This window comes from Melanotaenia boesemani, chromosome 14 (assembly GCF_017639745.1).
Source record: "Melanotaenia boesemani isolate fMelBoe1 chromosome 14, fMelBoe1.pri, whole genome shotgun sequence".
Taxonomy (NCBI): domain Eukaryota; kingdom Metazoa; phylum Chordata; class Actinopteri; order Atheriniformes; family Melanotaeniidae; genus Melanotaenia; species Melanotaenia boesemani.
The window spans coordinates 23,424,442-23,449,991 of record NC_055695.1 but is presented as its reverse complement, the minus strand read 5'-3'; the positions used below and the strand labels follow the sequence as shown (position 1 = coordinate 23,449,991).

The 25,550-nt window shown below is 40.8% G+C and overlaps 1 protein-coding gene across 6 annotated transcripts in view; it reads left to right on the top strand.

Moving 5' to 3' along the window:
* The first annotated feature begins 845 nt into the window (after nucleotides 1-845).
* Nucleotides 846-25,550, top strand: part of unc13a (unc-13 homolog A (C. elegans)) — a 49,195-nt gene continuing 24,490 nt past the window's right edge. For all 6 annotated transcript variants that reach the window (XM_042006444.1, XM_042006441.1, XM_042006443.1 and 3 more), the window contains exons 1-17: nucleotides 846-926; nucleotides 5,244-5,273; nucleotides 5,368-5,467; nucleotides 6,584-6,701; nucleotides 8,372-8,495; nucleotides 8,994-9,064; nucleotides 9,771-9,825; nucleotides 10,568-10,597; nucleotides 11,221-11,416; nucleotides 14,264-15,076; nucleotides 15,554-15,647; nucleotides 16,672-16,718; nucleotides 16,886-16,964; nucleotides 22,932-22,937; nucleotides 23,530-23,604; nucleotides 23,711-23,930; nucleotides 25,155-25,382. In XM_042006444.1, the coding sequence (XP_041862378.1) occupies nucleotides 905-926; nucleotides 5,244-5,273; nucleotides 5,368-5,467; nucleotides 6,584-6,701; nucleotides 8,372-8,495; nucleotides 8,994-9,064; nucleotides 9,771-9,825; nucleotides 10,568-10,597; nucleotides 11,221-11,416; nucleotides 14,264-15,076; nucleotides 15,554-15,647; nucleotides 16,672-16,718; nucleotides 16,886-16,964; nucleotides 22,932-22,937; nucleotides 23,530-23,604; nucleotides 23,711-23,930; nucleotides 25,155-25,382 (2,308 nt within the window). In that variant the 5' untranslated portion in view covers nucleotides 846-904. The remainder of the gene's footprint in view (nucleotides 927-5,243; nucleotides 5,274-5,367; nucleotides 5,468-6,583; nucleotides 6,702-8,371; nucleotides 8,496-8,993; nucleotides 9,065-9,770; nucleotides 9,826-10,567; nucleotides 10,598-11,220; nucleotides 11,417-14,263; nucleotides 15,077-15,553; nucleotides 15,648-16,671; nucleotides 16,719-16,885; nucleotides 16,965-22,931; nucleotides 22,938-23,529; nucleotides 23,605-23,710; nucleotides 23,931-25,154; nucleotides 25,383-25,550) is intronic.

The following is a 25,550-nucleotide window of genomic DNA, read 5'->3' as shown; positions in this document are numbered from 1 at the left end:
AGCTGTTGGCTTACTATGTTATAAAAATAAAATTTCATGTAGTAGACTAGCCTGTATGCTATTTGTTTTAGTTTACATATTAACATTACATTTAGTGACTCAGCATGGATTTGTCTGAGGAATGCATTATTTTAAGCTAACTACTTTTTTGCCCCTCTGTTCTGCAAACCTCTATCATCCTTCCCTTCATCTAAAAAACTGCAATGTTTTGAGCATAATTTTGGAGTCCTGTGCAGTCTATACAAGTGAAATACATTTGGAGATATTTTTTTTAACTGAAATAAAACATGTTTCCTCTTTAAAGCCTGTTAACATGTAAATATCATGAGGGACTTGGCACTCTTGACAATGTCCTTTAAGTGACAAATTTTTAAATAATTACCTTTCCCTTTCCATAAAACAAGTTAGGATAAAATCGGTTAAAATATAAAGTTATTTGCTAATAAATTTACTAAAGATAATATGTTTGCTAATTATTATGGAAAATATGAGACAGGCTAATAATGTGGCGCGTGAACCTCCCACACTACACACGCGCTCTGACGTCACTGCCAGGAGCTCGCCGCGCAGCTGGTGGTGCTGAAGCTGAACAAGATGGCTGTTGGTTGGGGACCGGAGAGCTGAGAGCAAAGGTGGGGAAAGAGTCTCAAATCCTGTCGGACGCGCCACGTAAACAGAAAGAGGAATATTGCGACAGCGGCGTTCACTCTCCGAGTGTGAAGACAGTCGTTTTTGTCATTGGTCACGAACCCCGTTCCTCTCCGGTCCTGCTAACCAGCGACGGAAGGCTTCTCTTATCTCCTGCCCAGCCATCCATCCCTGGACTGCTTACTGCACACGATAGCTCAACCAGAAAAGAAACTGGTGAAGAAGCTGGACACTGTACTAAAGAAGCACGAAAGAAATGTCATTGCTGTGTGTTGGAGGTAAGAGAAAAACTAACTGTCTTTGTTGGCAAGACTTATTGTTAATTTCTTCGACCTGCTGGGGTGAGCACTTCAAACAGCTCTGAATATCTTTACAGCTTTTAAGGATTTACCTAACATTGCTTAAAATCAATCCATTAATGTTGTGTTTTCTCCGTCTTGCATAAGGAACGTTATAGAAAAATTACTACCCCGGTTAATGTTATCATCAAAGCAGATGCTTGCCTTTTTTCTAACCGGTTTTCTTTTGTGGCGATAATTTTGCTGTGAAATATTGCAGTACTACTGTATTTGATGACAGATCAGACTCCCGTAGTCAAAAACCTGGCACTGCTACAGCCAGATCGATTTATGGAGTAGGTGTATGCTGGCAGGCTTAGTTAAACAAACATAGTAAAGACAGATGTAATTCACTCTGTCTTTATGTGAAGGAAGGGAGTTTCATTTTTACAAAAGCAAAATAGCATTTCGATTCATAATTATTTCCAGTGAGTTCATGTGTGACATCTCAGTTTAACTCATATAAGGGGTAAAAATAAATAAATAAATAAAAGGGCGTGTGGATTGAGAATATTCAACCATGTGACTCACTGCAATATTCTTACATTTCCCCTTCTGAGTGAGCAACATAAGACTAGATGATGATTACACTGTCATATAACCTATGACACTTGTCCCTTATAGGGCCTTTATTTTTCAAATTTTCTATAATGGTTGTCTCCTGAGAAATAAGTAAAAGTGATCCCAAAAGAACTCCAGTTTCATAGGTTGAGGGTTTATTGAGGATTTGATGATAAGCCAGTTACTGTCACTTCATTTCTTTAAAAAGTGTGGCTTTACAGGGTGACTGAGACGATTCAGTTTTATTCTAATTGATGAAATTGAGCTACTTTACTGTCAGGTAACATTTAAATTGACGTGCATAACTACCCTTGTGGATGGATGGTTAAAATGTCTTGGGACAAAAAAGCATTGTTCTGAATATTAATCTGAACTAAGCCTCAGTAGGCACAAGTTCATGTAGCAATACAACTATTGTAAATACAATCATATCATAGAATGGTTGAAGAGGTAGAGGAAAAATGATGTTTTATGATAGTGAAGTTAAAGCATGCTGCTCTTAAGCCAGTAATAATAATATGGAAATATCTTAATCAAGCTGTTGCTGTGAAAAAATTACAAACATACCAGAGGTTTTGTAATTTTGTTTTTGAGGATTGTGCCTGTTTTACAAGCTGATTTGCACGACTGATCATGGTTTAGTCTGATTAACTAAACCATGAGTTAAGATGTAGTTCTTCATTTATAACTGGCTCACATCAGATACTTAAAAGCAGGAGCTCTCAGGCTTTTGCAACTCACAGATTTGTAAAATTAAATAATTTTCATGAATAAATTAATAATTAGATACAAATTTCTTGTCATAATTGCTTAATTGGGTTCTTATCTAGTTTTAGGACTGAAAATATGATATTTTAGCTTATATTTGCTTGAATTTCTGCTGAAATGTGTGCACACCTTTGTTGAGTGGTCTGTCATTTTCTGGGTAGTCTTAACCATTTTTTTTACAGGTCATCAGCTTTGTTGAATCTTTAATGAACTGGTGAGAGCTTTTGCAAATTACAACTGACGACCATGAAAACCAAAGCTTTAAACAATGACAAAATTTGTGCCATTCATTTGTTTAACACTAAGAATTTTTGGTCCAGTTAAACAGATTTCCTAGTATGGGAGACTTTTAAAAAATGCGACCTGGTTTCCTGAGAAAAGCAGTGAAAAAAACAATACTTTCCTTGATTCAGTGAGAATTTTGAAGATTTTATCAGACATATCAGAATGGACATCCAGGTTTGTTTACAGTCCCTGTATGCCCTCTAGCTTTGTTGGCACAGCAACCCCAATGGTATTTTAAGTCTCTGCTGGCATTTTCTCATTAGCTTCCACACACTACTCTTGTATCAGTGCAATATTTTTTTCAAGATTTGAGAAGTGGAGAAATAAAACAGCTGAAGAGTGTGGCTGTTTACCCTTTGCAGCAACAGTCATGTATTATTACCTGCTCAGAGTTGTTATACTCTGCTACCATGTCTCATGATGTTAGATGTAATCTGTAAAATGATGGACTGTGCCAATGAAGCTGAGTAAGCATACTCTAATCTGGTAACCCTGTCACCCTGTTGCAAGATGTCAGTTCACACATTAGAACAGGATAACACGAAGGCATGAAAAGCATAATCTGTGTCACCTTCTCTTATTAGCATCTTATTCAGCACTATTTACATATGAAGTCAGATCAATAAATAGCTACTTTTTTTGCTGAAATAATCAGATGTATTGTTGCATTGTCTTTGCTGTACTGCAAACTGGAATGCAATCATTGGCCACTTTTACATAATTGTAGACAAGAGTATTTTCTCTTCTCAAATGATTTATCTTTCCCATATTCCTTCTGCATGACTACAGCTTTATCTTCTTGCTAGTGTCAGTAGATGAATCTGACGTATGGAATCTTTAAAAGCTTTTGATTGGAAAACCTCAAGAAATAAAAAGCCCCTTTAGCACCCAGGTATGAGTGTTTGTACTTATTAAATTTTCCTCAGTGAAGAAAGAGAAAATGAGATCCTGTAATTGCTGTGGCAGCGGCTCAACATTTTCTGATTAGGGTGTGCAGAAAATATGCAACACTCTTGTTTTTTTCTGCTATTTCCCCTCACACTTTCCTCTGTGCTGTAACTGCTGCAATGTTGGTTTAAGTCTTTTGCCTGTGAGCATGTACGCCCCCCCCCACACACACACCCCTCTCCCCTCTTTCGAGCCCCCCTCACCCCACCCCACCTCCCCACCTCTGTCACACTGAAGTGGTTATTTTTAGTGTTGGGGATGCAGCTCGCTCTGCCTGCATCCGGCTCCACAGAGAGATTAATGGAGCACAAGTGAGATAGAAAGAAAGGGAGCGCACGTGCATACTCGCCACATGGCAGGGGAAGCATGTAGGAGTGAGTGATTTGAGTGAGAAGGAAAGGGAGGACTGATGACTGGGTGAGGAAAGGAAGCTGTACTGCAAAACTGCCAATTGCCGCCTGGAACGTGGGATTGTCAAATGTATGCTTAGTGCTTCCATGGAAATGAACCCTCGTTACCCTGCTGGCGTGACTGCTTTATCAGCAGCTAAAACATCAGAAAGGAGATTTCACTTTGAAGTTAGCTAAGGAGCACATGCTTCCCCATCCCACCCACTCCAGCACCTGCCTCATGATTCAGAGTGATATTTAAAAGATCTTCCCAGGGGTTTGATGGGGTAATGCTATTTTAAGAAGCCAATTTGTCCACAATGATTACCGTCGCAGCCCTGCTGTCACCGACAATAAAAAGACTCAGTGTGTTGCTTTGCCATCTTTATTTTTCTATCTTTAATTTTAAAGCAAATATTTGCTGAATTAAGCATATTTTATTTATCGTTTTCCATTCTAAACAGTCGAGCCATAGGTCATGTATTTTGTCTCCCTACAGTCATTCATACTTGTGTAAATATTTTTCCGAGTGCATGTTGTTAATGTCCTTTCACGTCTCTTTTTGATTGTCTTTCCTTGTATTTCTTCCTTTAAATGAAACATCAATGACAAGAGGCAATCACCGGGAATTAAATACCAGCACTCTGAATATTAATACCTCACTGCTGAATATAGAGGTAGTAGTCATCATGGTGCAAGACTGAATGAATAATGAATAAGCTTTTGACATCATGTGGTTTTAAAAGTCAGCCTGGTACCTGCAGAGGACTCTGTGTTGAGGGAATGGCAGTGACACTGCTTAGTTCATTGTGTTAGACAAATGGCAGCACTGCTTCATCTTTAATTTGTCAGCTGCTATTGACAATTTGGAAGGAATACACACACAAGCATCATTTAGAGATGACAAGGCATTTGATTACTCTCCTCTCTGATGTCACCTTTTAGTCCCTCTGGCTTCTAAAATGTGACTCAGAAACTCTCCTGTAGAACAGATGCAGTCTCTCATGTTGGGATCTTGTTATTTTGTCCAGAGGATGTTGAAAACTTCCCAGGCTGTGAATTGCAGACCACCCACCCTCTCTGTAAAATATCAGAGAGCTGTCAGTCACCATCCATACTATCAAGTCCATGAGCTACAGCTAGAGAATTGACGGGATTGTGTTGTAAAGTCAGATGTTGCTTTACGGCACAGGCCCAAGAAAAAAACATTTTTGGTATTTCTAAGTTCTATTTGCAACATGAAAGTCTTTGAACACTGCCAGATCAAGTGGACTAATGTTTGTTGTTTTTTCCATTTTCTTTGCAGTGAAGAAAGCCAAGCTTGATGGACCCCAAGGTGAGCTGTGACCAAGACCATGCATTTATGAAAAGAGGTGTTTAATGTGAACAGTGTTGCAAGCTGATGTTGTTTGTAATTTTACTTTTTGCAGAGAAATTTAACGCATACGTGACCCTGAAGGTACAGAATGTTAAGAGCACAACCATTGCCGTGCGTGGTAGTCAACCATGTTGGGAGCAGGACTTCATGTTGTGAGTCCTTCATCTTTCATTGTAACTCTTTGCCCTCTATTTCAGCATCTGTCCCCACATTTAGTCCCTCAGATCATGCTAAAATCCACCTGAATAAGCATCTTATTTGACTTGCTACGTGTCACTAGTGCATGAAATCACTTGAGCTTTTAAATAGACTCCAGTGTGAGAAATAATATTGTATATTTGACATTATTCTATAAAAAGAAGTCTTGCTCCATCCATATAAGCATACAAGTAGTTTCAAGCTATTGACATTAGGTAAGGAAAGATGCTGTTATTTCACATGAAGAGAGACAGCCCCTCAGGGGTTCAGTTTTCCAGTACACAGATGTTGTGCAGCTCAGGGTGGCAGGGTCAGCTGTGATATTTACATTTCCTAAAAGCAGTTATTTTTGGCCCTTTGCTTCCATTCAGTCTCTCTTTCTGAGTTGTGAGGAGATGGCTTAACATCTTTGCTGAACTTTGTACTGCTCCACATCCAGACATTTCATATATCTTAAAACCCGATCAAAACAATAAACAATATTTTCTTGCTTGACAGCCCTATTGTTTTAATACAGATATGAACGTACTTGCTCTAAAAGTAGCTTTTTCACTGTTTCTCTTTTACATTTCACAGAGGAGTGCAGAAAACTTTAACATCAAAGTCTTGATTAATTAAAAACAGTGGAAATAGAAAGAGGTATTTGTTTAATTATGAGCAAAGTAAAGTAATAATCTGCAATCAGATATTAAGTCCCATGGCAGGTCTTAGTTAGTTCCTGACTCGAGGTGTGTGTGATGCATGTGAGCGATGCTTGGTGGAAGACTGAGGCTTAGAGTTGTTCATTGTGCAGAAGCACCGTTTCTGCTGTTGTCCTGTCTGTGCTGCCTCAAATATCTTGCCAGCAGCCTTGTTGACAATCACCTACTCTTCATGGTGAATGACTCATTTCCCACAGCAGATTGAATCATGGTGCATATCCAACATGGAATTTAAATGCAGCTCCTGATGGCATAGAGATGTATTCCCACGGAAATTTTCCTGTATTCAGCCAAGTCGTTCCTGTCTGCATTTTTTCCATATTTATTTCTCTTTTTCTTATCCTGCCATTTCCTCTTTCTGCTGTGCAGTGAAATAAACCGCCTGGATCTGGGCCTCACAGTAGAGGTGTGGAACAAAGGGCTGATCTGGGACACCATGGTGGGCACCTTATGGATACCCCTAAGCAACATACGGCAGTCCAACGAGGTATATTGGCTCCCACATTAGCTTTCATTGGTTATGATTACTGCACATGTACACCAATACTTCTGCATCAGTGATGGATCAGTGCATTTTCTCAGCAACGTAAGGTCAATGAAAACTTGTGACTTGTTGTTTTTGTTTTTTTTTTGTTTGTTTGTTTTCTTTTGTTTTCTTTTTTGTCATTATGCTGAAAAGCTCTTAGGTTGGTCATATGTTTAGGACTTCAGTGCAATGTAAAGGTAATGTAGGACTCTTGTCTGAATAATGAAATGTTGAACAGTGTTTTAATGCATTTGGAATCTGGAACAAATCTAGCTGGTAGTCTGCAGTGAAATCAAGTAATGTTTTGGATCAAGAGCTGTTGTTTGCTGTTTTTTTTATTGTTCAGTAGAATTTTGCAGACAACTGCCATATGTGTAGGTAGGGTTCTCATTTTACATGGATGAAATGAGTATTTGTTCATTTTCTATCAGACAAGCAAGTATTATGAAGTTTGGGTTAAATGGTTAAAATTCTTTTCAGCCCACTATTGGGAACGTGAAGGTGCGTCACACTGTGCTGCATGCTGGATGGGAGTGCCATCTTGTAACTTACTTAGCCAGTGTTGAGTTAAAATCGGCTCGATACTGGCTAGTATTGAGCAGAATCTGACTAAATGTAGGCAATTTCACAAAGTAAACTAATTGGAATACTTTAGGCCATTAGGCTGTTGACCGTATCGTTGGTCATGAGAATGATGTTGAGGACAGAAAGCCAAGTGAAACTGAAGAAGATGTCTGAGGAAGAGGTTGATAGTCACTATGTTCCTGAACTTGAAGACATATGAGTTAAACTGGAGGACCAAGATGAAACTGATTTTTAAAGAAAGGTCTTCAAACCTAGAAATGTGACATTTTATGGTCATTAAGCCCTTATAACACTCCGCACCAACAGGGAACGCCATCAGAAAGGTTTGTATTTAGCCATTTATTCTCATATTTCTTCTTCTTCTTTTCATGTTTTTTGTTTTTAAGTGTTTTATGCACTTATTTATGTTCTGGTCTTAGATAAGTACCCACTTTTCATGGTTGTGCATTTTCTATTGTCCTTTTGTGTCTGTTAATGTGTTTTGTTTTTTGTACAAAGAATGGCCTTTCCTTTTTACTGCAAATCAAATCTACCTTTGAGTATCAGTAAAGTTACCTTACCTTATGACCAAAAATGGAAGAGAGAGGAGTGTGTAGCAACAACTGGACAGAGACTAACAAAACCTAGCTGGATGCTCTCTTTTTCCTGCTCCTTTTTCCTTTATTATGTCACTTTAGACATTTTATGTGCTCTCAAGAAAGATTTTATATTTTACAATTTAGAGACAAGAGCTACTTGTTGTGTGAATGCCAAACTTGCTCACAGGGATCTTTGGGGCAAAGATTAATTTTCCATTTTCATATGATAGTTTGAGTAAAATAAAGTTGGTTTTCTGAAAAGAAAGGACTTTTTGCCTTTTTTAAATCTATATGGGTAAGTTTTGTTCCATAATACCACAAATGTCACCATAATTAGTAAAGTTAAAAGAACAAAAAGACAAATTTTTGTGTCAAATTTGATTCACAAACACTAAAGACTTGGGCAGCTTTTGAGCACATTAAAAGGGTGAAGTCTTATCTCTCCATTTATTTTCTTGTCTTTTCCAGGAGGGTCCAGGTCAGTGGCTGACTCTGGACTCTAATGTGATCATGGCTGAAAATGAGATCTGTGGAACCAAAGACCCAACCTTTCACAGGCTGCTGCTCGACACCCGCTTTGAACTGCCATTAGGTTTGACCTTTTATTATTCTCCTACCAATTCTGTATGTTTTTATGTGTATTTTTTATATTGTTGCTAGTATGAGCATCAATATCTGACACAGAAATACAAATTCTGTCTCAAACACTATTTTGTTATACCCCTGTTACTATTATTACAACTTTTTGCACTTTTATATAATCTTTACACCAGCAGTGTCACATTCAAATAGCAACTGACCTAATAGTTTTACCACTAGATTCAGTATCTTTTTTTTTACTGTAAATATAATATCAGTTGATCAAAGTCAAACATTTCTTGACTGTTAAAAAAATCTTTACTACTTTACTTTATTATCTCACCTTATGTTACGATTAGTACCTCCCGCAACACATAGTACTGTTACCATGACATTTATAGATATAAATTCATATTATAAAGAATAATACAGAAACTGAAGTTGAGAGGTGTGTAAGCAGAGAAATATTCGATGTTTTGAGAAAAAATAACATGTTTCTTTTGTGTTGCAGACATTCCAGAGGAAGAGGCCAGATACTGGGCCAAGAAACTTGAACAACTAAACGCAATGAGAGATCAAGATGTAAGAACTATCTCCTCTCTCTGTGTTACATGTACAGAACTACCTCATCTTTTTATTAACTCTTCTTTATAGTAGAATACTGTTAAAAATTATCTAGCCATCATTACACACACATAGATACAAATATATATATAAATATATATATCTATATATATATAGATATATAGCGTTTCTTTCTAGAAGTGATTCGTAAGGAAAACACAGGGAGAAAAGGCTGAAGTCTATGAAGTGATTAATCCAGAGCCCAGACTTCAACATTATCGAAGCAGTGTGGGGTCGTCTTGACAGAGAATGGCACAAAAGGCAGAAAACATTCAAAGAAGAAAATCTTTAAAATGTCCTTCAAGAAATCTGGAGAACTATTCCTGAAGACTACCAAAAGAAATTGAAAGAATTGTTTTCTATTGGGATCGGGTTCTGTTGAAGAATAAAGCTGCTCATACTAAATATTGATTTTTGAGTTTTTAGAATTGTACTGTTTTAGCCTTACATGCTGTATTTCTTTTTCTTCTTCTCTTTTTTCATGTTTCAATGAATTGCTGCAGAAATTTTACATTATCCTGTCAATATATAAAGAAATCTGGGTTGGCTAAAGACTGTTGAAAAATTCTTAATATTCTTCAGTAATCCTTTTCTGATTCTGACAGATAAAAGGCTGGATTTAATTCTTCTAACATCCCTGTTGTTGCTATTTTTTGTACCTCAGTATGGCTATCAAGAAGAACAGGAGCGACCACTTCATGCACCATCCACGCAGTGCTGTAAGTGTCAGCAGCCTTTTCTGCTTCCATCTCCTCCTGTCCCCATCACCTACTGTGTCCTTCTTTTTCCTCTTGCTTTTCCTCTCCTCATTCTCTCTGCTTTGTAACCTTGACTCATCAAGAACAGAACTAGATTTGAGGTGGAAACTAAGCTAATAAGTGAAGCAGCGGATGGACGATGGGGGTCGATGTGAAACCGATTAATTAATTATTAATTTAATTATCGAATGCATACATACCTGAATGCTAAGATGACTTACAGCCGATAAATGTGTGATAAATGTGAGTTGACCAATCATGGGTGTCAGACACATGTTCCCTTGTCTGTCCCTCTGTTTGGTGATAGGAACACAGGGAGCAGGTGGGCAAGTGCAGAGCATCAATCTGCTTCTGGCTTTGGTTTGTGCTCTGACGCTCGTGATTGCACAAAGATGATAACAGCATGTTTGCATATTCTCCGTGATACTCAGCAACTTCAAGGCCACCTGCCTTTAATATAGTCCATTTTTATCTAAACCTCTCAAATGGCCATGTATTTTGCTTTCCTGATGCACTCAGTTACCTCTTTTTATGAGCTCTGCTCACATATTTAAACATGCAGATAATTATTTTTCAAGGATGCAACTCTTTATATATTTGTTTAGCTGACCTTCTGTACATAATTTGTTGATAATGTGTTTCAGTTGAAGCATAAACCGTTTTTTTTCTTTATTCTTTTGTCCAACTCTTTATTTATTTCTAGGTAATTGGAGTCTGTGGGGAGATCAACAGAGTGAGTCCCTTTCATGCACTTTGGCTAATGACTTGAGTAATCCTATTTTTATTGTCTGTGTCTCAATGTAATGATCTCCCTGTGCATTTCCTCAGAGACCATTAGCTGTTGTGAAACTGTATTCTCTTTACACCATATTTGTACTTTCTTTCAGCTTATTTTTTCTTTCTGTGTGGTTGTGAATTGTAAAGTCAAATATTTAGGATCTGTTTGAATAGCAGTAAAAGCATATTAGGTATTTACATATTTTTGGCAGTAAGAGGGACATTGGTTGATGCAAGATAATAATTGAAGAGATGTCTTTCCAAACTCCAATCTTTGTCCTTATTGCTACTTGGAGGACATTGTTTCACACTTGTCTAGTAGATAAACATTAAACTGACAAATACCCAGTGTTACGCAGGGAGCTTATCACAGATATTTTAACACCACTGTTGCTTAAGTTTATCTTCAACTGTCCAGGCTATTATATCTTAGAAAAGAGCTAATCAACACGTCAAGAAACACATCTTAGCTCTTTTATTATTAATTCAAGGCTACAAGCTTAAAAAGCAGGTATGATTATTCTTTTCTCTCTTTGTCCCATCACTCTGGTTCACCTGCCACTGTGTTGGTGCAAGCAGACGAGGACCCAGACAGTGCTGTCGATGACAGGGACAGTGACTACCGTAGTGAGACCAGTAACAGCATCCCACCTCCCTACTACACCACGTCCCAGCCCAATGCTTCCATGCACCAGTATCCCATGAGGCATCAGCACTACAGGCATTCTTACACTGACGACATCCACGAACTGGACTACGATCACAGAACCATGAGGTAACAAGTGGGCTACAGCTTCAGCAGTCACTGCTGACGGCCAGTTGTGTTTTTTTTAGTGTTTATGATAATGTGTCTATGGTGGGGTTGTCAAGATAGATGTGCAACAGCAACAAAGCCTGAGAAAAACACAAATAGAATTCTTTAAAGTTAAAAATGTCGGCTAACGTTTCCCACCTTAAAACATATTCCTTAATGAATAAATCCCGTTGGAATTTTGACACAGCTGAGCCCTTGTGGCTTTGTTTTGTTTCACTGTGTTGTACATGGTAACATATCCCCCTGTGCTCTCCTGCTCTAGAGAATAACCCTGGCCTCAGTGTATACAAGCATGCTGGGGCCCAAGAGTTCTTGTATACAGGTCATGTATGGAGTAGGCCTTTGTGGTTATCTTTGCGTGAATGTGTGTATGTGTGTGTCTGGTTTTTGTATGCATGTGTGAGCATCAGAAACCCCATGTGATTCCTTCTTCACAACCAGAAAATAAATGTATTTTTGGACACAACAGTCATTGGGGACATTTTTAGAAATGTTATAAAGGCGACAGAGGATCAAAACTCAAGCATTTCTCAGAGAAGCTGACCTTTTCTTTCTGTAAGAGATGGCTAGCGAAATTACTTTTTAAGTGCTCAGTCCCAGTATGAGGTCTTTGTGCAGAAATTTAAAGGATGGGTTCACAATTTAAACAGGTTTTGCTTGCTGCTACTACACATGCTGCCAAGCATAACCAACAACAAAACTCTACAGTCCTTTCAGCCCAGACATGCTCTCTGAACAAGATTTTTTAACAATAGCTGAATGGATATATTTTCTATATGCAGTATTATGCTTGAAAACTCCCTTATGTAACCTTGGATTGTGTCTTCTTCTTAAGTCCAAGAGTAGGGATTACATAGATGAAAAGATTTTGCATTATAATGACACAAATACATCCACTTGAATTGAACAAGTCATACTGCTGCCTACTTAGAAAAAACTATGGATCATTTAATAAATGAGCCCTTGATAATCATGGAAGCCATGACCAAGAGAAGTTTTAAGAGTAAGCAAAATCTGCTTTTATGGACACCTGATTATTATTACTACACAACAGAATTGTGAACCAATCCTTTACCAGGCAGGTCAGAGGCTCAGTTTGGTTAGAGCTTTCTTTGAAAGGTTTGCACTGAGCTCTACTGATGCTCCTCTCCCACCTCTCCCCTCCTCCCTACCTCCCTTCCTGCTCCTTTTACCAGACGCTATGATAGTTTAGACTCTGCCACCAACGGGCGCAGCGATATCGACTCAGGCTCAGGGTCAAGCCAGCGCACCAGTCGTCAGTATTCTCTAGACAGTAGGCACTCACTGTCCGATAGGTGGGTCTCTGTGCCTCCTCTGCAAGTTCTCCTCTTCCTCCTCCTGCTCTCAGGCCTGTGACTCCGTCTCGCTGTGACGTCAGTGGTGGACTTGTCCCGTCCTCCTAGCTCACTGTGCTTGCATGCATGCGCTCTTACCCTATCTTTGTACATGTATATTCTATATATTTTTTCCTATAGAAAACAAATTGATCTTGCATCTATCCCAACTGTGTCACTGGTGAAGATTCACAGAAACAATAACTACCACGAGTATTGTATCATACTCATCTACACCATTGTTACAAGTTCTGTGCAGTGGTCTGTTTATGTGTGTGGGTGATCGATGGACAGGATGCGTGTGTGCGCGTGTTGTTTTGTAACAGCTGGAGACAGAGAGGTTAATTGTTAGTTGGAGTTGGTAAAACCGCCTGTGCGCATTTGTTGTCATGACAGCTTGTTATTATAGCTTCACCCTGTATGTGAGACTTTAAGAAGGGTCCTGTCTGCTTTTTGGGTGTTCCACACTTAGTAATTATACACATTTATTTCCCACTTGAGAGACAGCAGGAGGCTGTCAGCTCAATAATGCCAAACACTGATTAGATTTATTTTTATCTTCAGTTTATCAAGTATTTTTTCTTTAATTGTTAGATAAGATTAGACTCAAGCATTATGCAAGCATTTGTGTCTGTCTGTGTCAGACGAGAATCTGATTGTAGGACAGGTGGGTAATAGGGAAAAAAAGGAGGGGGTGTTGTGATTGAGTGTTTCTGTGTTCATTCTTCCATACTTGTTTATTCCCTCTGGCTCAAAGCCTAAAGCCATAATACAGTTCTCTCCTTTACTGCTCCTGCACTCTGCATTATTGAACCATCATGACTGTAATCAATAGAAACGAAACAATGAAGCGTGAGTGCTTGTCCAGGTGTGTTTAAGAGGTTGTCTTTTTTTCTGTGTGTTTGAAATATCTTTCTGAGTCATGGTCTGTCCTAGTGTCTAAAAGCTTCATTCATTATTGTGAATACATTTACACCTATGTCTACAAAACAAGATTGTTATTATTCAGCTAGGCTAATAAATTAAACCCAGCTTCTCCAGGTTCACATCTTTTTATCTGAAAAGTCTGGTTATATCTTTAGTTTTGGAGAAATGTGTTATGGTTTTGCAATCGAGTGTTTTTGTATGCCGTATCTTCCTGTATAAATTTGTGTGTGAGCTAATATTGTATCCATGGAAACTTTTCCTGTTACTAAAACAAGGATTTCCCTTCCTGCTATATAGATGCATAACTAACCTAATGTGCCTCTTCTTAATTTACCTTAGATTTTTTTGGGGGGTTCATGTGTTTTTCCTATTTTATTTGATGTATCCCTCCCCAGCCCCAGCACAAGTTCCCTAACAGTGACACCCAAACTCCCAGTTATACAAGTGTGGGGATCCCCTGTCATTTTCTTTTTAAACCTGTGTGGGTGTGTTTATCTAATATGTCTTTGTCTCCCCTCCGTTTAAGTCCCACAGACAGTCGGTATGCCTCGTCAGGCGAGTTGAGTCGAGGCAGCTCTCAGCTTAGTGAGGAGTTTGTTCCTGAGGATGGCGAAAGCTTACGAGGTTCAGAATTCTATGATGAAAACGACTCGTACCACTCCTGCCACTCCTCTGTCAGCTATGGCAAAGAAGACTCCCCGGTCTGGGATGGTGAGGAACAGCAAGGTGTTTACAGCGACGAGGGAGGCTATCTTAAGGATGGAGGGGAGGAGGGTGCACTGTATGATGAAGAGGAGGGAGATGTATATCCAGAGGAAGGCGAATACAACTATGAAGATGAGGAAGAGATGCCATATGATGAAGATGAAGATATGTATCCTCTGGACAGAATGCAAAGTGAAGATCGGGAGCCTCCCTATACTCCAACACCCTCGAGCACCACACCCACCCTGATGCCCCCCTCTGATGGTCTGTCTTCCACCAGACCGCCATTGGAGAAGCAGGCATCATTACATCAGCAGCAGATTGCCCACGATCAGTCCAAGTTCCCAGGCACAGCTCCCGATCTACCTCCTGTCTCACAGGACAGCATGTTGCCCCCTGTTGCTGCAGAGTCCACCATGCCTCCCTTTGCAACATCACGGCAAGATCTCTCTGTCACAACAACATCCATCCCCACAGCTACATCACAGGTTCCAGCTCTGGACACGAAGCCCCTGGAACCTGAGCCCAAATCTAACACATCTGGGGAGGAACTTCATCCTATTGAGCCTCCTCCAGCACCAGAGACTGCACTGCCAGCTCCTGAGGAGAAAACAGAGGAGCCTCCTGTTCCAATGTAAATACTGTTTACACAGCTGTGTGCATAACAGGTGGAAAAAACAAGTTTAAACTTCCACACACTGATACACTACTCTGTATACCATCTTTATACACTGATGATATGCTTTGGCTGCTAACCAATGGAAACCAAACCAGTGGCACTTAAATAAAAATAGAAATAGAAATTTCACAAGGTTAAGCATCTATAGCCATGCTAGCATAATGCTAGCAGCTAAGTCAGGCACAAATGAGTGATAACATCAGTATAGTTATTTTCTCTTATTATTTTAGTGCCTACATGTTCACAATCAGCAGTAATAGCACTCACATATTGCTTTGTCCTATTAGAATGCAATAATTTTGCAAATTGGCCCTAAATTTCCGTATTTGTCAAAAACTGCAAATGCTCACTATATTTTTGTTCTGAAAACATAGTATGAATAATTAACTTTGTTTTTCTAAATTTGTATTTCTCTCTTAAATGTTCTTGTAGCTTCCCAAAGAGGGAAATCATGGAGCCAGGTCCTGCCAGAGCCAAGGCTAACTGGCTTCGACTTTTCAGCAGAGTACGACTACAACTACAAGAGGTAGAGAAAGGGCTTGTATGTTTCAGCTTCATTGTGTTGCATTTGCTTGCACACTGTATCTGGCCAGTGAATGCTTAGGTGGTTGATACAGAATATATTACTTGTTGTTGCTCCCCTTCAGTCCATTACTACATGATCTCTACGACCGGCATCAATCCCTGCATGGTCTAGTGTTGCTGTCTTATTTTTATTTATTTTAATTTAATTTTTTTACCTGTCTGTCACTTTACCCAGTTTTTAGTTGCTGCTGTGGTAATTATTCTGTCTTGTGTTTATTTTAGATTACCCCGTGCTTTGTTTTTTGCCATTTCATTATTTTTTTATTTTCAGTTGTTTGCCATCCTCGTAGCGATTTGCATGTAGTCCATTCTGATTACCCGTGGCTGGAGCAGACTTTCAGGTGGGTGCGGCCAGTAGTGTGTTATTTGTTTAAATTTATATCTAATGCATCCTGTACAGTTTGTAGATATTTATGAAAAGGCAATAAGTTGTACTCTCATTAAGGGTTCACTTTAAATCCTGCCACTTATTTCAGTCAGGAGTACCTCTGTGCATCATTGTGACATCAGTCAAAGACTGTGTGTCAGTCTTTGAAGAAGCAAACAGACAAAGATGTCTTTCAGTTATAGAGAAGATAGAATTAGAAGAGTGATTACATGATTAGCCATCTGGCTCCAATCATTTTGGCCCTCTATGACAACTCTGAAAGGTCACTGCTTAAGTCAAGAATGTCCTTATATTCATTACAAACCACACAACTAGACTAAACTAAACTACTGTTTTTTTATGTCACAGTTATATGACTGTTTACTTTTACACTTATTAATTCAGGGAATAGCTTATAGTCAAACTTTCAATGAAACAGAGCTTGTCAATAAGGAACTTCAGTTATTGTTTGATCTTCCTCTAAATATTAACATTAACTGCAGTAATGTCAAGAGGTATATGCATTTTCCAGTTAATGTCCTTAATGTTACACTGCCCGTCCTTGCTTTTTCCATTGCATCCCTCTGTTTCTTCACAGGCCCGAGGAGAAAGTGTCGGCATAGCCTCTCTGCTTTTATCAGCAGGGTGAGTAACCATGATGATGCCACAGTTACTGAAAATCTATAAATTATCAAAAGTTAAACCAATGGTATAGTTGATTAGTTGCTTTCAGTTTTTATTTGACAATTTTTGCCGGAAATAAAACTATTGTCACATTGGGTGTGTTTTTTATTTTTATTTATTTTGTCTAGCATGGGTGGTGCTCTGTATAGCATCGACAGCATGCCAGACCTCAGGAAAAGGAAAGCTATGCCTCTGGTCAGAGATCTGGTGAGTTTCTGCACTAATCTATTTATATTCCCTCGACTAAGTGTCTCACATCTCTCCAGTCCATTTCTCACTCCGCCCAGCAGTCAGTACTTTCATATACAAAGCTACCTGTTAAGATGGACCTCGAACAGGCAGTTCAGGAAATAAGGTTTATTGCAGGAACAGATTCTGAATACAGGAGCTTACGACTGGGAGTTGTCAAGGAGAAATCTCAGGAATCCAAAGAGCGTCAGGTGAGTCGAGACCGGGAAGGGGAGAGCAGGAAAGTCCAACGTGGTTAAAACTAGGTCAGATGGGGAATGACTGTGGAGCTGGGATATATATAGTCCAAGGAGCTGATTGACTACAGATGTAGGTGATTAGAATTCTGGGGATTGACTGCGGTGGTGTGCGTCAGGTGTGTCAGTGGCAGGGCCTGGTGCAACAGTACCCTCCCCCCCCTTCCAGGAGGCCCTTCAGGGCAACGACAGGACCGAAGACGGGGTCGACCACGGGGACAGGGTCGAGGTCGACTGGGATGTCGAAGATGGAATTCACTGAGCATGAAGGGGTCCAAGACATCGATACGGGGAACCCAGGACTGTTCCTCAGGCCCATAGCCCTCCCAGTTGACCAAATATTCCAAGCGACCCCGGCGTTGCCTAGAGTCCAGGATCCAATGGATGGCGAATACAGGTCCGTCTACGGTATCCAGCAGAGGAGGAGGTGGCGGAAGGGCAGCAGTCCCCGCACCAGACCCTGAGGAAGAGGTAGAATCCATAGATGAATGGTAAGGCTTCAGTAGGGGAACATGAAAGACAGGATGAATTCTGTATGACGCGGGCAGTTCCAACCGGTAGGTCACCAGGTTAACCTGCGCAAAGATCTTGAAAGGACCAATAAACCTGGGACTTAACTTGCGACAGGTGTGGCGGGATCGGATATCCCGGGTGGACAACCAGACTAGATCGCCCACCGCATACTGGCGCTCCTGGCTGCGGTGTCGGTTTGCCTGGGTGGTGAAGCGTCTGATGGCGCGTTGCAGGTGTTGATGTGCCTGGCTCCACACTCGCTCGCTGCTTCGTAACCAATCGTCCACCGCTGGCATATTGGCACCTTCCCCGTTCCAAGGAAACAGCGGAGGTTGGTATCCCAGGATGCATTCAAAAGGGGTGAGATGGGTGGAAGCCTGACGGAGGGAGTTCTGGGCGTACTCTGCCCATGGCAAGAACTCACTCCATGAGGAGGGATGATGATGGCAGAAACTCCTCAAAAACCGACTCACCTCCTGTGCCTTCCTTTCCGTCTATTCGTTAGTCTGAGGATGATAACCGGAAGACAAACTAACAGTGATTCCCAGTAGGCGAAGGAAGGCGCACCAGAAACGGGAGATGAACTGGGGTCCCCTGTCAGACACAATATCCTCGGGGAGTCTGTAGTTTTGGAACACCTGCTTGAAGAGACCCTGGGCTGTGTCTGCAGCTGTTGGAACACCTGGATAAGGGATTAATGTACAGGCTTTGGAGAACCGGTCCACCACCACTAGTATGCATGTTTTACCTTGAGACGGGGGAAGATCTGTCAGGTAATCCACACCTAGATGGGACCAAGGTCGTTGTGGTATCGGTATGGCCGTAGTTTCCCCTCCGGAAGGTGACGGGGACTCTGAGCACAGGTGGCGCACCCAGCCACAAAACGACGGATCTGAGACGACATTCCCGGCCACCAGTATCGAGGTTGGAGCAATGCCATGGTGGCCTGGACCCCTGGATGTCCTGTGCCTGGAGTGGAGTGAGTGGCTTCAATGACATTCGGTAGTCTGGAGGAACAAAGATATGACCTGGCGGGGTTTCTGGGGGTGCTGGCTGTGCTTCCAAGGCCTCCTGAATACAATCATCAATAGTCCACTGGATTGCACCGATGACCATTAGAGGAGGCAGGATGGACCCGGGAACCTCGGAGTTGTCTTCCTTATTATACAATCTGGAAAGTGCAGCTTTTGGACCCTGGAATGTAAGTGATAGTAAAGTTGAATCTGGTTTTAAAAAAAAAAAGTGCCCACCTGGCTTGACGAGGATTTAAATGACGGGCCTCCCGCAGGTATGCTAGATTCTTATGATCAGTCAGGACTTCAAAAGGATGACTTGACCCTTCCAGCCAGTGTTGCCATTCTTCCAGTGTGAGCTTTATTGCCAACAGTTCTATTACCCACGTCATAGTTCTGCTCTGTGGGTGTTAGCTTCTTTGAGAAAAATGCACATGGGTGAAGGTGATGGGACCATTTAGATTGTTGAGACAAGGCTGCTCCGACTCCGGTAGTAGAGGCATCTACTTCCACACAGAAAGGAAGATCTGGGTCAGGCTGCTGTAGGACGGGGGCAGAGATGAAGGCCTGCTGCAGATGTATAAAGGCTTTGTCTGCTTCAGGAGTCCAGGTGAGGGATCGAGGCTGGTGTTTTAACATAGCAGTGAGAGAAGAAGCTACCATGATGTAGTTACGGATGAACCTGCGGTAAAAGTTGGAGAAACCAAGGAAACGTTGAAGAGCTTTTATCGTCATGGGTTTTGGCCAGTCCAGTATCGCCTGAACCTTTCTCTGATCCATTTTCACCCCATAAGGTCCCACGAGATAGCCCAGGAATTCGACCTCTGACTGGTGAAAAGAATATTTTTCAGCCTTTAAGAACAGGTTGTGGTTTCTGAGACGCTCAATCACTTGTCTCACGTGGTTGATGTGGGTCTGAAGATCTGGAGAGAAGATAAGGATATCATCAATGTAAATAATCAGGAACCGGTTAATCATGTCACGGAGAATCTCGTGCATGAACCCCTGGAAAACTGAAGGGGCTTTAGCTAACCCATATGGCATGACCAGATATTCATAGTGCCCAGTGGGTGTAATGAAGGCTGTCTTCCATTTGGCCCCTTGATGTATATGGATAAGATTATACGCACTTCTGAGATCCAGTTTGGTGAAAATTTTAGCTCCTCGAAGGGTTTCCAGTGCTGACGGCACCAGTGGAAGGGGATATTTATACTTAGTGGTGATCTGGTTCAGGGCTCGATAATCAATCCAAGGTCGTAGTCCACCATCTTTTGTCCCCCACAAAGAAGAAGCTGGAGGCCGCCGGCGATGTGGAAGGGCGTATGTAACCTTGTGCCAGGGCCTCGGCAACGTAGTTCTCCATTGCTGTGGTCTCTGGGATGGAGAGAGGGTATATTCGACCTGCAGGAAGTTTACCCCCCGGGGATCAGGTCAATAGCGCAGTCCCAAGGGCGATGTGGGGGTAATTGGGCTGCTCGTTGAGGGCAAAAAACATCTTGGTAATCTCTGTACTCGGGTGGAATGTTATGGTTGGGGCTAATATCTGGACTTTCTATGGTAGTGGATCCGAGTATGACCTTGGTTACCTGCAATGGTTGTGATAGCCGGGGAAAACAAGTAGGATAGCAGGTGGGCCCCCAGTGCAATATTTCCCCAGTTTTCCAAGATAGTATTGGAGCATGTTGTTGCAACCATGGTTGTCCGATGATGATATCGGCCTTGGACTACTCCAACACTAGCAGGGAGATCTGTTCTTGATGTAAACATCCTATATTGAGTGTTAATTGTGAGGTCTGGAGCTGAATGGTGCATTGAGTAAGATTCTTGCTCTTGATTGACTGAATACGAGGGGTGTAGGACAACGGTGGCACTGGAGCTGTAGGCGTCTTAGGGACCCGGAGATGAAGTTCCCCGCGGAGCCTGAATCGAGGAGGGCAGTGACTGTCAGAGAACCAGCAGGCAGAGGTAATGTAACTGGAGTGGTGAGGGGATCGGATGGAGTGGAGGTAACAGTAGCCAAACTCGCCCATGGTCGTGGAGGACGAATGGCGCATCTTTCAATAAGATGCCCGGCCTGCCCACAGTACAGACAGAGCCCATTCACGAGATGTGGGCGCCGCTCAGTGGGTGTTAGGCGTACTGCGTCCACCTGCATGGGTTCAGGATTATTCAAGGGTGGAGCTGAAACTACTGGTGGTATATCCTGGAGACAGCGCTCTCTCCTGCGGGCAACCTGTATGGCAAATTGTATGAATTTCTCTAACCCCAGGCTGTCATCGTGGGTTGAGAGTTGAAGGCGAAGAGAGGGCTCAAGACTCATCCGGAAATGAGTAAGAAGGGCGGCTTCATTCCATCCACTCGCTGCGGAACTTCAGAACGTGTGTCGTGATGGGGGTGTGTCCTTGCTGAAGACGAAACAGCTCCTCCTGGATGGTAGCGTCTCCGGAGGGAATCCCAAACACATTCAGAACGTGTGTCGTGATGGGGGTGTGTCCTTACTGAAGACGAAACAGCTCCTCATGGATGGTAGCGTCTCCGGGGGGAATCCCAAACAACTCCCGAAAGTTCTGCGTGAACTGTGTGAAGGAGTGTGTCACAGTGCTATTTTGCTGCCATATAGCTTCAGCCCACTGGAGCGCTGGTCCTGAAAGTAATGAGATGATATAAGCGATTTTGGATCGATTGGTGGGATACCTGCTGGGGTTCATTTCCAGGTGGAGAGAGCACTGGAGTAGAAAGCCGCTGCATTGCTGAGGATCACCATAAAAACGGTTGGTGGAAGGATCCATCCTCGTTTCTCGTTCAGGTCGGACCTTCTGTTAAGATGGACCTCGAACAGGCAGTTCAGGAAATAATAAGGTTTATTGCAGGAGCGGATTCTGAATACATGAGCTTACGACTGGGAGTTGTCAAGGAGAAATCTCAGGAATCCAAAGAGCGTCAGGTGAGTCGAGACCGGGAAGGGAAGAGCAGGAAAGGCCAACGTGGTTGACTGTGGATCTGGGATATATATATATAGCTATAGTCCAAGGAGCTGATTGACTACAGGTGAAGGTGATTAGAATTCTGGGGATTGACTGCGGTGATGTGCATCAGGTTTGTCCATGGCAGGGCCTGGTGCAACACTACCCCTTCTTACTCTTTGCTTCTTTTTCCTATAAGGACATTTTTTTTTCTAGCCCCCTGTAATTAGTCCTTTTGACTCATATACACTAAATTCCCCAGGGGTCAATGCTTAAGATTTATTGATGCCTGATATGCTGCCACATAAAAGGCCTTTTATTACTTGACTATGCAATCATCTCGTGCTTTCACTTTCTCACAAACCCTCTGCACAAACAATGTCACTTTATTTGTATATCTTAGGTTACCATTCAGTGTGGAACATAGTTATGGTTTCTACCTCAGATAACCTTGAAATGATATTGCATTGGTACATATGACATAATATTCTTCGTTTAACTTTTTAGAAAGGAAAAGGGACAGCTAAACATTCTTTACCATAAAGTTATCTATTAGATGTTTTACAAACTGGTAGATGAGATGCTTATTGACAACAATGAGAATGACTAGGATGGCTTCAGAAATACCAAAAATGACTTTTATACAAAAATGCTCTGTTAGAAGGGGACTAACATATCTCTGACTCTAAATATCAGCTGTCAGGCAAAACTCAGTGTGCTGTTTTACTGAACATATACAATCCAAGCAGTACCACAACCAAGTAATTACCTTGAAAGACTGTTTCCATTCATAAATAAACATCCACTGACAGGCAGACATAGGCAGCTGCACCTGCTTTGTTTCCCCCCCACAATTTCTGTCTTTCACAACAGCACACACACTTAGGATTTGCCAAAGTGTGTCGGGTGATTGACTGCACAGGGCTGGGTGCTGCCTGAAAGAACAAAAAGTATTATTAAATTCAGGTAACAAATAATCAAGTCTGTTTGCAGGAGTCTATGAATCTTCCCTGCTTTCATAGTATCCTCATCTGAATTCACTTGATTCTTATTTCCTTTATTGTGATTCTCACTCCTAAACCACAAATGAATTCAGTTTATGTATAAGTAATGCTTTAATTTCAGGTCAATCAATTCTTATTGTCATATCTTTTCTAATATAAAATCTCTCTCAATTCTCTCCCCACTTTATTGCAACAGGCAATGGTGAGTATTGTTGGACTGGTCACTTTTCACACAAGTAACCTGTAATTCTGCTGCTGGCACATATTGTTTGTTGCAACAGACAGATGAAAATAATACATACCTCACTGGCTGCACTCAGATGGGTGCATATAAAGTATGTAATATCTAATGTTAAGTTAGTGCACAATGATCAGGCAAGTGTTCTGCAATTGTTTTTCATGCCCATCTTCCAAAAGTATCTATACTTGAATTCTTATTGAAAATTATATATTGAGTTCAAATATTTGTGTTGGGCATATAAAAGCCATGTCTTATATTAAAGACAACATTTTAGTTATGACAGAAAAATAATTTGCATGCTAAATGTTCATGTAGTGCTGAGATATTAAATGTGCAATCCCTAAAACGCACATTTTATTAAGCATTGTAATGATATTTTTACATTATTTATTGTGTGTTGTTCTTTTTCTAATTATGTACTTGTGTATGAGAGTGGACGCCTGTTTTTGAGTTTTGCTGTATTGTTTATTAATGCAATGACAATCAACATTCATTAATTCATGTATTCATGTTTGAGTTTAGAGGATCTAATCTCTTCTTTAATGTCACTCAGTCATTGGTCCAGAACTCCAGGAAGGCAGGCATCACCTCAGCCCTCACATCTAGCACCCTGCATAATGAAGAACTGGTCAGTCGTCACTTGGATTATTAAGACCAAGTATATCAAAGGTCATTTATTTTTAATGTATATCATCAAAGCTGGGCTTAAACTAGTTTTTTCTGTACCCTTGCAGAAGAGTCACGTCTATAAGAAGACCCTCCAGGCCCTTATATATCCTATCTCCTGCACCACACCACACAACTTTGAGGTGTGGACAGCCACCACGCCCACTTACTGCTATGAGTGTGAAGGATTGCTGTGGGGTATTGCTCGCCAAGGCATGCGCTGTACTGAATGTGGAGTCAAATGCCACGAAAAGTGCCAAGACCTGCTCAATGCCGATTGTCTGCAAAGTAAGACAAGTTTTGGGAAACATTCCCATTTAATGATTCCCTGCTTTAATAAGTAACTGTATTTAACTATTATAGTGCAGTCCAATTCACTTATGATATATCTATGAGTTTATTAGAACATGCACTCTAGGTTGTAATATTGAAGCAAACATATACAAACATAATCTATGTCAGAATTACAAACTTTTTCATACTCAAAGGAGTTTCAATAATTGTTATTCCTTACGTTTTGTTTATTTAAAGTTATTAATGGCTGGACATTAAGGGAAAAGTCCATATTTTGATTAAACTTAATTTCTTGTTGAAAAGAGTAAAATCTCCTCTTTTCGCCAATACAAACCATCTGCTTCTGACTTTGACTTTACTGGCTTTACTTAACAGTATTGTCATTTTACTAACAGCAATTAAACAAACAAATAAATACAATTTTTTGATTGTTATAGTTGGGTCAATTTGTCTAATTTTGGCGAAGATTAGTTCCAGTTTGCGTAATTGTTAGCAAGCTGCTGCGTTAGCTTGCGTTAGCTCAAGTTAGCCTCTGTTAGCTACAGATACTTTCTGTTAATATGATCATCTACTTTTTATTAAGATTTTCTGCTTAAAATAGTTTTACATAAACATCTTTTGCTATATCTGCTATATATTCGATATTTTTTTATTTGTCTGTATTCCTGTATTCTGCTCATAAAACATTTTTCTACTAACTCAATATAAATGCTTTAGACTTTTCTTTGCCAGTTCTTTTTTCTCCCTTTTCTTAAGAGAAAACCATCTAGTAAATTTATTTCCTCTAATGGCTGTTTGTCAGTGCCAAGCACAAAGTTGTCTTCCTCCACCTTCCTTTTCCTATTTTATTATGTTCCCTGTTTTCTTGGTAGGATATTAAAAGCCATTTGTCTTTTTTGTTATCTACCTTTCTCTTTTCGTCTCTCTTTTGCTCAGCATTGTGTTACCCTGGAGTTCTGTTTGTCTCTAATTCATGAAGTAGATCTAAGTTTTTCATCACCTACATAAGCTTCCGCTTTTACCTTTAATTTGGATTTAAATTTCATGTATTGTCTTACACATTATAGAAATGTATCCTCAGTTAGATTTTCTCATTAAAATTTATGATAATAAGTGTATACCCACTTCTGTCTAACACATCAGACATACGACCACTATTTGATTTGATTTTAAATGTCTAATCCTATTGTTTATTGTCTTGGTTTTCTTGCTTACCAGGAGCAGCAGAGAAGAGCTCCAAACATGGTGCAGAGGACCGAACCCAGAACATCATCATGGTTCTTAAGGACCGCATGAAGATCCGTGAGAGAAACAAACCCGAGATTTTTGAGCTCATTCAGGAGGTGTTCTCTGTGGTCAAAGCTACTCATGTCACCCATATGAAGCAGATCAAACAGAGTGTACTTGATGGAACCTCAAAATGGTCAGCCAAGATTAGCATTACAGGTGAGTGGGGGTCACTTTTTACTCAGTACAGTAGCTTTGCAGGGAGCTGCCCAACATGGTCAGAATCCTCTGGGGTTTGGGCCTACTTAATAAAAGGAACAAACAACCATCTGTATCCAAGTAACGAAGGTTGTGTTTATTGAGTTGTGGAGCAGATAAAGGTCAGAT